General features: G+C 48.8%; 1 protein-coding gene across 1 annotated transcript; it reads right to left on the reverse strand.

Moving 5' to 3' along the window:
- Nucleotides 1-522: 522 nt before the first annotated feature.
- On the reverse strand, nucleotides 523-12,444 carry RBM43 (RNA binding motif protein 43). The gene is made up of 4 exons (XM_084893009.1): nucleotides 12,032-12,444; nucleotides 4,943-5,153; nucleotides 2,933-3,021; nucleotides 523-2,163 (listed from the first exon to the last, which is right to left on the reverse strand). Exons 1-4 carry the CDS (start codon nucleotides 12,032-12,034, stop codon nucleotides 1,393-1,395), a joined length of 1,074 nt encoding a protein of 357 aa, XP_084749135.1. The 5' UTR covers nucleotides 12,035-12,444; the 3' UTR covers nucleotides 523-1,392.
- Between the last annotated feature and the right edge of the window lie 1,172 nt (nucleotides 12,445-13,616).

Genomic DNA, 13,616 nt, shown 5'->3' on the forward strand with positions numbered 1-13,616 from the left:
AAGGATATAACACAGCACATCATAGGGTTGCTGTCAAACCGAATGAAGATAGGTAAAGCCCTTAAAATTAAGCCTGGCAAGTAGTATTTGTTATTCTTTTTATATTGTTTCATTTGACTTACTTTCCTCTTAGTTCCATATGTGAAAACTGACTTTATTGTTCAATTACAGTTTGCTCTTAATATTACTTTGTGTTGGTGTTAGGTGTATAGCATAGTGGTCAATCACATGCTTTACAAAGTGTTCTCTCTGACAGTGCCAGTACCCATGTTATTATTTTTATCACCTATGATCTAACTCCTCAAATGTTGTTGCTTTAATAATACAATTATAAAAGGGGGGTAAAGAAAAAAAGGTGCTACACTATCTGTATGACAGAACCAACATTTTATATAAGTAGTTAGGCTAGATAAAAATGTTCCATATATCTAGTAGCCTCATACCAATGGGATTTAGTCAAGTAATAATTCAACTTTCATCAGAAATACTTCCCAAGTGACTTTTGCAAGCATTATTTTCTTAAATTTTTTATTTGATTGATTTTGAGAAAATAGCTTCTCAAGTGACTTTTGCCAACATTTTTTAAATTTTTTTTATTGATTTTTAAAGAGAAAGGAGGAGAGAAATATCAGTTTGTTGCTCTATCCATTCATCCATTCACTGGTTGATTCCTGTATGTGCCCTGACTGGGGATCAAACCTGAAATCTTAATATATCTGGATGATGCACTAACCAACTGAACTACCTGGCCAGGGCTTGCCAGCATCCTTATTCTATTTAGAATAAAGGTTGTAAATGCTAAGAAATTGCCAATATAACCATCATCATCATCATCATCATCATCATCTGAACTTCTCGAATATTAGAATTTAAGCTACTTCCTTTTCTAAGAATTTGGGGTTTCAGACAAAGTGAGATTTCTTCAAAGTTTTATACTTTAGATATTATCTTTGTAGTCACATAGATTAGGTTTAATCCCAGCCACATTCCCCACCAGCTAGATAACCTCAGACAAGTGTTTTAACCTCTCCAAAGCCTAGTTCCTTTAACAGTGTTTCCCAAAGTGTGGTACGTGTACCCCCAGGGGTACAGGAAGAGTTTGGTGGGGGTATACATTGCACCGGAGTTTGGTGGAGATATGCACTGCACCGTGCTTAGCTGTGCCTAATTCTATGTTCTCATGAGTATGAGGGGTACTCAGCGTTACAAAAATTATAGAAGGGGTACACATATGTCAAAAGTTTGGGAAACACTGCGGGCCTAAAACATGAGGATAGCAATGCCTCTAATGAAGGACAGTCTCAAGGACTAAATGAGATAAAATGGCATGGCATCCTAACTACTCAGTACGGAAAAGCAGCAGCCATTATCAGCTCTATTGCTGAGATTCTATCACCTCACTGTTTGCCTTATGAATTTCAAGACCTCCTTTTTAAATGTGTGAACGTCAGAAGAAGGTCCTATCACATCAATGTGTGTCCTGTTAAAATTAATCAGAAGTTCCTGACCGTACCTCGAACTTAGTTTTTCACAGGCCAGCTCAATATTTCCTCTCTCTCTCCTTTCCTTTTCTTTCAAGTCAAACGTCTCTTTTCTAAGCTCAAAGTGAAGAGCGTGTGAATATTTCTCAATGCATTCTTTTGCAAGTTTTTCATGGTTTGGCTGCAAATCATTTTTTATGCAAATTGTGGTGATTTCACCTTCCACCCTCTCCTGACATAGCACATGATATTTTTTCAAAGTGCTTTCATAAAAGCTGCTCTTCTTTTTCAGGTACAGAAAAACATCTGTATCGAGAACAAGCGTCTCCCCACATCTGGCAGTCTCTCCATGCCTAGCAGTCTCGGGTACTGGGGACCTGGGTGACAGCAAAGCGTCATTACTTCTCGGTAGATTCCTTCTGGGGCTCTGTCTACTCCTCTTTTCCCCCTCACTGATACAACTCCTGTTTTTTTCTAAAAGAGAACTCGCTTTAAATAGCAAAGATTCTTTGAGCTTCTTGATAGCCAGAAACGATCCTTGAACGGAGATTCTTCCATTTTGACCCAAAGGACTGAAGCGTAAACTTGGAATTTTCTTTTGCAGCTCCCTCACCAGACTCTCCAGAATGAATTGACCTCGAAAAACAGAGAGATCAAGAGTAGCATTTACAGAGATCAAGACCTAAAATGAAAGAGAGAGAAATTAAAACAGCACTGCCTCATGGAGCAGACAGCATGAACAAATCTTTGTCTGCCACTGTCTCTGCAACAGCTACCCTACACCAGTCCCCAATTCCCTAGCACAGACTGGCTTCTTGCGCCATAGCAGCCCATCAAAGGGACCCCACAAACCCAGAGAGCCCACAATGTTCACTTTGGGATTTGCGCAGTCCCTCACTGCATTCCCCAAAACAGCGCTGGCTAAATATTTGTTAACATCAGAATGCTTTTTTGAAACAAAGTCTTAAGTAGAACCCACAGATATACACTGCTCTGGTTCTGCTCTGTCTGTAAAGTGGTCCCCCTAGACAGCCCCCAAGTTTCAAGTTCATCAGATGCCTGCACAGAAGCCTGGGTTTCTTACAGAATAAAACGTTTAAAGCAATGCTTTGAATTTTAACTTTTCCTCTGATTTCTTCCTTTCCTGTACCTTCAATGTTCATGGGTTTTTTGTTTTTTCCCCAAAATGAATTTTTAGGTAGATACCTGACATCATCCATGAGAGCATAAAAGCATCTCATGGGACATATAGAAACACAAAAACAGACCAAGCAGTAATCAAAAAAAAATTTTAAGATATAGGGTTAGCCTTTAACATTGACTCAGGTTAAGGAGTTTGCATTTTCTTTCCAAATCATGGAATAACAGTGCCTTGTAGCTCCTACGTAGGGAACACTTTGCAGAAAACTGGGATCCAGGACGACCAGCCGGCCCTCAGCGTCACACCTTACCTTTTCACTGAAATGAGAGACTGTGAGTTGAGTGGGTCCAATCTTCACTGCTAGATAGTGTTTCTTTTTTCTGATGACATTCTCTGCAACTAAGTGGAAACAGTGCCATCAGAAGTGTTTGTGCCTTGATACACTAATAATTATTTTAAATAATAATAATATACCCCTAGCTGGTTAATGGATAGAGGGTCGGCTTGGAGATTGAAGGGTCCCAGGTTCAATTCTAGTCAAGGGCACATGCCCAGGTTATGGGCTTGATCCTCATTAGGGGGTGTGCAGGGAGCAGACGATCAATGACTCTCTCTTATCAATGATGTTTTTCTCTCTCTCTCTCTCTCCCTTCCTCTCCAAAATCAATAAAAATATCCTAATATATAAAAACCCTAATAATGTCATAATGTCCAGTAACAACTGAGGCTCGGACAACTGGAAGTCAGACCTGCAGCACTGACTGCAACCCAGTGCTGACTGCTTCCGCTGCAGGCGCGGTCCCAGCACTGATGGCTGAGGGGGCTGAAAATCAGGACAAGAGAGAGGCCTAAAGAAAGAAGCAGGGACTGATCCATTGCCTCTGTGGCAGCTTTTGATCAGCACTTGCCTCTCTCTTTCTCTCCCAATCTGGCCAGCAGCCATACCTCCATTTCTCTCCAGGCCTCCACCGGGCTGCTGATCAGCCCTGCCTTCTAGTCAGGCCCCGATGATAGGCCCAGAGATGCTGATTGGCATAGAAACCGACCAATCAGAACCAAATTGGCCAGCAGAGGAGGGCCGTTGTGGGTGAGATCAGGCTGGCAGGGGAGAGCAGTTGGGAGCAAGATCAGGCTGGCATGGGAGGGAAGTTGGGGGAAACCAGGCCAGCAGGGGAGGGCAGTTGGGGGCAAGATCAGGCCAGCAGGGGAGGGCAGCTGGGGGCAACCAGGCTGACAGCAGAGAGCAGTTGGGGGTGATCAGGCAGGCAGGCAGAGGCAGTTAGGGGCAATTAGGCAGGCAGACAGAGGCAGTTAGGGGCAATAAGGCAGGCAGGCAGGTGAGCAGTTAGGAGCCAGTGGTCCCAGATTGCGAGAGGGATGTCCCAATGCCAGTCAGGACTATGGGTCCCCAATTAGAGAGGGTATAGGCTGGGCTGAGAGAACCCCCTCCCTCCGTGCACGAATTTTGTGCACTGGGCCACTAGTTTTTAAATAATAATAATAGAGATGTACAACTCTATTAGTTAGAATGCCTGAAATTTTTTTCTATATTTTTCCTCTAAATTAAATTTAACTTTTAATAGTTTCCCTTCTACTTTTAATACATTAATATTCATTTGTGTAAATATGATCCTAATCAGACTTTAAAAAACACACAGTTATATATGACTAGAAAATAAAGACCAAAAAGTTAATCTCTCACTATATTAATTATGGCCTACAGGAGACTTCACCTTCTTAAATCCAGGATACTACATTGTCTGCTTTTCCTCTTATTCACTGGCTGACCTGCTCAGTCTCTTCTGCTAATTCTCCTTTTCTTCCCATTTTCTAGATGTTGGCATGCTTATATCTCAGGCCTCAAATCCCTTTGCTAATCAACACCCACCTCCTGGGTGATTCATGGCTTTAGATACCATCCCTTCATGTATCTCTTTCTAATTTTTTCTCTGAGGATATAGAGAGAGGAAAGGACAGGGAGGGGGAGAAACATCAATGTGAGAGCAAAACATTCACCTGCTGTGTCCTGTATTCCCTTATGGGGGATTGAACCTGCAACCCAGGCATGTGCCCTGCGAACTGAACCAGAAATCTTCCGGTGCCGGAGACAACACCCAACCAACTGAGCCACACCAGCCACAGCAATTTCCACATATATTCTTGCTAGTGCAATATTGTGCCACTTTTATATTCAGAATAGAATACTTTTTTGAAAAGTCACTTTAAACTTTATCAATCCCATGATTCATCTTAATGAAATTCAATTTTTAATTCTTTGCAGAAGCATTTCTAAGATTATAGAAATTTGATTTAGAAATACCTTTTTCTTCTTTGAATGTTACATATGCAACTCCCCTGGTTCTTGTTGGATATATCACATTTTCAACAACCCCGCCTTCATTCTTGATATCTTGGAAGTGTCTCTTCACTAATGTGGTCAGTGATCGATCATTAAAATGGCCAACCGGCAGACCAGCAACTACAACCGTTCTTTCAGAAGCTTTGGATTCCTTGACATTCAGAACTGATGCCTGTAAGAGAAATAATAGGATGCTCTTTAAAATATGTAAGATTCGCGGGAGGATCCAAGATGGCTGCTCGGGTATACACCTAGCCGCAGCAGCTCACAACAATTTCAAGGGAATACAACTAAAATGTAGAGTGGACATTGCCCAGAGCTACAGGCAGTCGACTGACTGAAAACTCTACAATAGGAAGGAGGGAGAAAACCAGAAGGAAAATCAGAGGAGCTGAAAAAAAGCCTAAGGTACGGAGACATGCTGCCCGCTCGCACGCACACGCGCGTGGAGAGGTCGCAGCCGGAGAGGAGGAGAGGGCTGGGTGCTGCCCGGCGTTCCCTAGCAGGAAGGAAATAGAACCCCCAGCCTGGGCTGAACCCCCGAACCGGCAGCGCTGAGCCCCAAGTTATGTGCCAGACCCTGGGGACCCAGGCTCCGGCAGGGGGAGACAATCCCGGGGGGACGGCGAAATGCAGGGCCCCCGGAGTCGCGCGCACATGGCGCGCAGAGGACTGAATGTTGACTCTGATGCTGGATTACCCTAGCCGGAAGAAACAAAGCCTCCGGCGGCAGCTCTGAGCCTCAGTCCAGACCGCCCCGAACTCCAGGTCTGGGCCAGTCCCTGGGGACCCAGGCTCGGGCAGGGGGAGACGGAGCTGTGAGGTGGAGTCCTGGGAGCGCGGCGAAAGGCCGAGCCCCCGGAGTCGCGCACACTGTGCGCAGAGGACAGTCTGTTGACTCTGATCCTGGACTCCCCTAGTGGGAGGGAGAAATAAAGCTCCAGACTGGAGGAACGCCACGAGGAGCAGGAGCCCCTGCCGGACACCGGCCAGCCGGACACCGGCCAGCCGGGCGCCAGCAAGGAGCCGGGCGACGGGGCCCCCAGTGGGGGGGGTGCCCCTGAGCCTTCGACTGCTGAGCGCTGGCAACGGAGTCAAGGACGGGGGCTGCTTCCTGGGCGGCGCCGACCCCGGCAACAGGCTGGAGCAGCGCGGGAGCCCGCGGAGAACAAAGGGGGCCACAGGCCAACCTGCTGAGCTCCCAGGACAAGGAGGAAGAAACCAAAGAAGTTCTCAATGTGAAGAAATCAAGTGAGAGCAAATGATAGTAAAATTACTTAAGAAAGAATACAAAGAAGATCTTGAAAAATCAAAGACTAAGTCAGAACTCAACGCACCAGCCAACATTGCAACATAAATGCGTTTTGTTTTTTTTTAAAAAAAAGAAAAAAAAAAAGAGAAAAAAGGGACAGAATGTTGGAACAGCGGCGACCAGGCCTAGAGTGGCCAGGCACAAGGCAGTGGCAGCAGGGCCCGGAGGAGCAGTGGCCAGGCCCCAGAGCAGCAGCAGCCAGAACAAGAGCATCAACGGCCAGCACTGGAGCAGCCAGACCTGGGGCAGTGGCAGCCAGGCCTGAGGCAGAGGCGGCCAAGCCCAGGGTGGCCAGTCCAGGAACACCCAGACACGGAGTGGCTGGGCCCGGAGAAGCCCAGCCCAGAGTAGCCGGGTTGGGAGCAGCCAGGCCCAGAACAGCAGTAGCCAAGCACGGAGCATCCAGGCTGGGAGCGGCCAGGCTCGGAGCAGCCGGGTCGGGTGTGGCCAGGCCCGGAGCAGCGGCGGCCAGGCTGGGAGCGGCCAGGCCCGGAGTAGCTGGGTCTGGTGTGGCCAGGCCTGGAGCAGCGGCTGCCAGGCTAGGAGCGGCCAGGCCCGGAGCAGCAGCTGCCAGGCTGGGAGCAGCCAGGTCCGGAGCAGCCGGGTCTGGTGTGGCCAGGCCCGGAGCAGCGGCTGCCAGGCTGGGAGCGGCCAGGCCCAGAGCAACAGCTGCCAGGCTGGGAGCGGCCAGGCCCGGAGCAGCGACTGCCAGGCTGGGAGCGGCCAGGCCCGGAGCAGCCGGGTCTTGTGCGGCCAGGCCCGGAGCAGCAGCTGCCAGGCTGGGAGCGGCCAGGCCCGGAGCAGCCAGGTCTGGTGCGGCCAGGCCAGGAGCAGCGGCTGCCAGGCTGGGAGCGGCCAGGCCCGGAGCAGCAGCTGCCAGGCTGGGAGCGGCCAGGCCCAGAGCAACAGCTGCCAGGCTGGGAGCGGCCAGGCCCGGAGCAGCCGGGTCTGGTGCGGCCAGGCCCGGAGCAGCGACTGCCAGGCTGGGAGCGGCCAGGCCCGGAGCAGCCGGGTCTTGTGCGGCCAGGCCCGGAGCAGCAGCTACCAGGCTGGGAGCGGCCAGGCCCGGAGCAGCCGGGTCTGGTGCGGCCAGGCCAGGAGCAGCGGCTGTCAGGCTGGGAGCGGCCAGGCCCGGAGCAGCCGGGTCTGGTGCGGCCAGGCCCGGAGCAGCGGCTGCCAGGCTGGGAGCGGCCAGGCCCGGAGCAGCCGGGTCTGGTGCGGCCAGGCCAGGAGCAGCGGCTGCCAGGCTGGGAGCGGTCAGGCCCGGAGCAGCGGGGTCTGGTGCGGCCAGGCCAGGAGCAATGGCTGCCAGGCTGGGAGCAGCCAGGCCCGGAGCAGCGGCTGTCAGGCTGGGAGCGGCCAGGCCCGGAGCGGCCGGGACCGGAGCAACCGGTCCCAGAGCAGCCGGGTCGGGTGCGGCCAGGCCTGTAGCAGCAACAGCCAAGTCCAGAGCAACTAGGTCGGGAGCGGCAGTGACCAGACCCGGAGCAGCTGGTTGTGGAACGAACCAGAGCAACAGAGGCCAGGCCCGGAGCAGCCAGGCCCGAAACAGCTCGCTCCTCGCCTGTACCTGCCCAAGGCTGCCTCTCAGACATGGCTGGAAACTTTTGCGGGAACTTGAGGGTCCGCTGAATCAAGTGATGAAGGCTTAGATCTGGATGTGTTGAGTTAGTATAGTGCTGGGGTGTTGATCTGTGAGTGCCTTGGGTGGGGCCTGGATGAGGCTGGTTGACCTATTTGGAAATGTCTTTTGTGTGAAGTGTATCATTGGGCATGTGGAGGTATTATTGTTATGAGAAAATGCTAAGTAACAGATTTACTATCTGAAAAGGGATTTACTATCGGGGAAAGGGAGGGAGGAAGAGACTGAACATAAACTGTGCACCTATGGATGAGGACAATGGGGGATGGGGAGGGGGCAGAGGTTGGGGTGGGAACCTGGTGGAGGGGGGAAGAAATGAGGAACCTTTGTAATAATATGAATAATAAAGATTGATTTTAAAAAAAAAAAAAGAAAAAAGAAAAAAAAAATAAAATATGTAAGATTCTACTTAATATAGGCAACATCACATGCCAGTAGGAGAGGCTAATTTACTCAACAAATGTACCATGCAGGTGATTAGATACGATAGATAGATAGATAGATAGATAGATTATAGGGTTCACATAAGAATTTGAGAGTTAAATGTAAAAAGTGAATCTTATTTTTATACATGGAAAACATTGGTTAATATTTGTCTGATTTTAGAAATGCCTAAAAATAACAGAAGGCACAAAGGAAAATATCAAGAAAGACACATTTGAATTAAAATTAAATTTAAAAAAAAAGTCAAGCTAACCCTAGATGGTGTGGCCCAGTGGTTGAGTTTTGACCTATGAACCAGGAGGTTACCGTTTGACTCCTGGTCAGGACACATGCCTGGGTTTTTGGGCTCCATCCCCAGTGGGGGCGTGCAGCAGGCAGCCAATCAATGATTCTCTCTCATCATTGATTTCTCCTTCTCTCTCTCTCTCTCTCTCTCTCTCTCTCTCTCTCTCTGAAATCATTTTTTTTAAAGCCATGCTAACCACAAAATACATTCATTTGGAGATGACTGTATGTTTTGATTGTAGAGTCCAAAATATATAAGCCAATAAGAAACACATCCCCTACTTTTTTGTCAGAATCAAGAAAAAGTCACTATTAAAAAAATAAATAAAACCTTGGCAATAATACTAGGGTTACAGTGGAGTAAATCCTGCCTCCATGCACATATGTGAGGTGGAATTGAACCACTAAGCGTATCTGCCATTGCAGACCCTGCCACCACACTAGGCACAGAGTACCAGCTACCAGTAGGTCCTTCCCCAGGCTCACTCGCTTTGAACTTGTTGTATTATCCAGTTCAGGGGCTTTTATTTTAATGTCTTAATTTGTCCCAGTCTATTTAGGGAAGTGGACCCATAAGCTTCCCTGCCCAGTGCGTATAGGTGGCCTCTGGCTTGACTGTACCAGAGCTCAGACATAATCCCTCCTAACTTACCCCCAGGAAGGCTCACGGGCCTGAGTAATGGTTACCAGATCACAGAGATGTTGTGGGTTCTCCTCTGAAAGAACTCTGTACTCAGAGTAGGACTTCACTGGGGATAACAGGCAAACTACTTCTGACCTCCCAGGTCAAGTTCATAGTCTAAGTCAGCGTTTTTCAACCGCTGTTCCGCGGCACACTAGTGTGCCGCGAGATGTTGCCTGGTGTGCCGTAGGTGCAGACAAGACAAGAATTTTATAATTTTTCACTATTTTGTTTACTTAATATTTCATAATAAAGTAATTATAAAATACTTTCTTTGTGTTTATTTGATTCCTATTCAAGAGAATTACTTTATATATAGTCAATATAGGCACAGAGTTAAATTTTTTAACATTTTCTAATGGTGGTGTGCCTCGTGATTTTTTTCATGAAACAAGTGTGCCTTTGCCCAAAAAAGGTTGAAAAACACTGGTCTAAGTATACACACATAGTGTCCTGTTCATCCCAAAGGCACCTTAAAAAGGGCGGGGATGACAATGGCTCAGGTTGAGACACATAAAACAGAAGGAGTATCTCCTGGAAAGGGAACTCATAATAATCTTTTGACTGGTTACTATGGAAAGTACTTCTATTTTTTTTTTTTTTTTTTTTTTTTTTTTTTTTTTTTTTTAGTCCTCATCCTAGACTATGTTTTTATTGATTTTTTTTAGAGAGGAAGGGGGTGAGAAACAACAGAAACAAACATTGATTGGGCCTACTTGCCCAGAGCTAAGATGGAACCTGAAACCTAGGTATGTGTCTTGATCAGAATCGAACCTGGCAACCTTTTGGTAAACAGGACAATGCTCCAACCAACCGAGCAATCCAGCCAGGGATGGGGGGTATTTAATGGCGGAAAACAGCTTCTAAACAGTAAAAACATGTCAACGTGTTCCTCCATCCCAGCTGCACGTGGTAAGATGTAAGTACCCCAAAATAAGTCTTCCTAGCAGTGGACAAAATGAGAGAGAGATTTGTCAGATGCTCAGGGAATTTTACTTCACAGGAGACTTGTCTTCATTACCATACATCTGGCTGTTAAGAGTCCACACCGACTTCAATGGGCACATGACTAGTGAATTAACTTCCTTTTTGCTCTTCGCCAATGTCAACGAAAAACTTTCCATTTAAATTCAAAAAAACCTCACCTAGCCTCTGCCCTCACCAACACCAACGCCACACCGTATTTCTTTATTCAAGTGTCTACATTTAACTTATCTTTGAAATCAAAGGAACTTCTCCCTGATAGCTCTTAATCTCTTCCATCCCCATAAAGTAAAAAGAGGTGTCTTTGGCAAGAGCCCTTTCCAGAGTCACCTCAGAGACACAGGATTCCGAAACAAGAACAGCATCTTAGCCAGGACGTATTGAGGTGATGGCATGTTCCCTGTATCGCTGACATAATTGAAGAGATTTCTGGCCATCGTGTCCGAAACCAAAAAGGTATAAAGAAAAACTGAGTTTACTTTTAAGTCGTTGGGGAAAGGGAATTAGATCCGTCCATGGCACCTGTTTATTTTTATTTTCTTAAAACCAGTTGTTTGTTGTCACTGCAGTAAAGAAAACCACACCTGCTTCTCATACTGCTTGGGCATTTCGGGGGCCCTGGCAAATCTAAGTGAGAATTCGGGGCCCTGCCACTGCTTTCAAACGCTTGATGGAAGGCTGGCTACCTCTTGAATTTGCTAGCTGTTCTTGCTAGCCAGCACAACACAGAGGGTGCAAACACAGAGCCCTTGTCCAGAGAAAGAACTGAGGCCACAAGAGAGAATCCTCACTAAATGCAGACAAGACAGCCATCTGGATGCCTTCCCAGCTCGCGTCCCTGGCTGGCAGCCTTCGGTCCGGCCCTTTTCAAAAGGAAACCGCGGCCTTCCTCGCTGGGTAACTCCCTCGGCTCTTGTTCACCAGGCGGGGGGATGGTAGGAGGAACCACAGTGAAGCCCTAACGCGGCCGGCGAAGCGACTCCCCGACGGCACAGCTGTGTCCCTGGCGACGGCGCTGGGAACGGAGGCGGCCCGTCCGCCCTTTGTAGGGAGCCTCCGCCCCGGCAGGTGCGGGGGCGGGGAGGCCTTGGCTGGCAGGGTGCCTCCGGGGCGCTCGGGCCCTCGCCCGCCCCCACCGGACCCCCATCCTCTAGGGTAGGGGTGTCAAACTCAATCAGAGAAGGGGCCAAAATCTAAAATCCAGCCTAAATTGCGGGCCGAATGGTTTACTGAACAGTCATAAACTGACAATGTCATAAACTGACAGCGGAGTGCAGTGATGACAGCGCGGTGCGGGCCACATTGCAAGGCCTGGCGGGCTGGATTTGGCCCGCGGGCCTTGTGTTTGACACATGTGCTCTAGGGACCCTCTCCCGCCCCCACCGAGCCCCCATCCTTCTAGGGACCCTCGCCCGCCCCCACCGGGCCCCATCCTTCTAGGGACCCTCGCCCGCCCCCACCGGGACTCCATCCTTCTAGGGACCCTCGCCCGCCCCCACCTGCCCCGCATCCTTCTGGGGACCCTCGGCCGCCCCCACCGGGGCCCCCATCCTTCTAGGGATCCTCGCCCGCCCCCACCGGACCCCGCATCTTTCTAGGGGACCTCGCCCGCCCCCACTGGGCACCGCGTCCTTCTAGCGGCCCTTAGCGACGGCCCGGAGGCGACCCTGCCCTGCAAAATCCGAAGCAAAAGCAACTTGCCATGGCGGAGCAGGACGCGCGCAGGGCGGTCGGCGGGGCCGGAACCTGGAGGGCGCGGGCGGCGGGGCGGGCCGGCGGCAGGTTTCGGTTTTACTTTCCCCGCTCGCTGGAGACCACGCGGCACCAGGGCGCTGGCCGGAACCCCCGAGGGTTTCTCAACTTTTGAAACCACGCGGGAGGGAAGCCAGGGGCCCCGCGGGAATTCGGGGATTCCCGGGGTCTGCCGGGGCCTCGATGGGAGCTGATGGTCCTTCCTACGCCTCCCCAACCCCCCTCTCTCCGCGGCTCCTCCGAGGGGCCTCCCCTTGTCACCTGTCCAGACCCCGGCCCGGCGCGCAGGGCGCAGGAGGAAAGGCGCACCCCTGCCCACAGCGAGCTCAGCGTCTTGACCACGCCAAATTCGGACCCGAGTCTGGCACCTGGGAGGACCCCGGGGACCCACATACACAGCTTCAAAGTCAAAGAGCATGAAGAAGGCAAAGGCACATAAGAAGAAGCTCCGATTTACTCTTAAGTAAAAAAATACAACTGGAAATATGAGATCCCTTGTTTTCTACGATTAGATTGGCAAAAAGTAAAGTGTGCTAATATCCAGTGTTGGCCAGAGCTGCAAGCCTAGATAGGTGCAAACATTACTGAGGATTTGGGCCCCTTTCAAAAATGTGAAATGCAAAAAAAAAAAAAAAAAAAAAAAAAAAAAAATGTAAAGCATGCGCATAAACTTAGAAATTTCACTTTCAGAATTACACTTATATTACAGTGCACAAGCAACACTAAGATATTGTACAGACATTTTAGTTGTCTGTTTCTTGTAGTACACATAATTGTTTTGGGGTGTGTTTTTTTCACATAATTGTTTTAAAAGTGGATCCACCCTAAGGCTATGAAGATTGTAAAATAATATAAATTCTATATGAAATCCCCAATTTATATTTCACCTTCAGATACCTATACTAAATGCTCACTTCAATGTCTAATAATCATGTGAAATTTAACAAGCTCAAACGGAACTCTCGGTCCTCCCTTTCTTCCCCCTCAGGAAACATTTACGCTATTTACTATTCAGCAATACCCACTGGGGAGCGCAAGCTCAGGCTCACAGGCGTTCCAAGATTTCTCCTTCCCTCTGCTCAATTAGTATAGTCTATAAGCCACACAGCACCTCCAAGGCCACCTCTACCCTCCAGATAAAGTCTTGTTCCCCTTCAATTCTTCCTGGATAACCACACCCAGGATAGCATTTTTTTAAATGCAAATCAGCTTTAGTTTCTATTTAAACTCTTTTGTTTCCCCTTTGCACTTTAAATGAGATTTACATTCCTCACCCGGAAAGCAAAATGGCCTTGATCTGTTTCCTTTGGCCAGATCTCCTAGAAATGTCCTTACTGCCTCTGTTCCAACCACACAAGTGCCTCACTGGGGCTCTTCCTGGCCTTGGTTCTGTTTCCAGGCCTGGAAAGCTCCTGCCTGATCCTCATTCAACTGGCTGCTTCCTGTCATTGGAATCTTAGCGCAAATGACCCCTCTTTAGAAACACTGTTTCTGATCACCTAGTCTAAATGTGTTTCTCTCCAGTATTGCTGGT

The sequence above is a fragment of the Pipistrellus hanaki genome (assembly GCF_964339955.1).
Source record: "Pipistrellus hanaki genome assembly, chromosome: 8".
NCBI classification, from domain to species: Eukaryota; Metazoa; Chordata; class Mammalia; order Chiroptera; family Vespertilionidae; genus Pipistrellus; species Pipistrellus hanaki.

What these genes read in the sequence shown, in the direction of transcription:
- RBM43 (XM_084893009.1), bottom strand. An exon ending in AACATTCAAAGAAGAAAAAG is followed by an intron (nt 3,022 to 4,942) that starts GTATTTCTAAAT and finishes GTTTCCACTTAG; the next exon opens with TTGCAGAGAATGTCATCAGA. An exon ending in TCTCTCATTTCAGTGAAAAG is followed by an intron (nt 2,164 to 2,932) that starts GTAAGGTGTGAC and finishes CTTTCATTTTAG; the next exon opens with GTCTTGATCTCTGTAAATGC.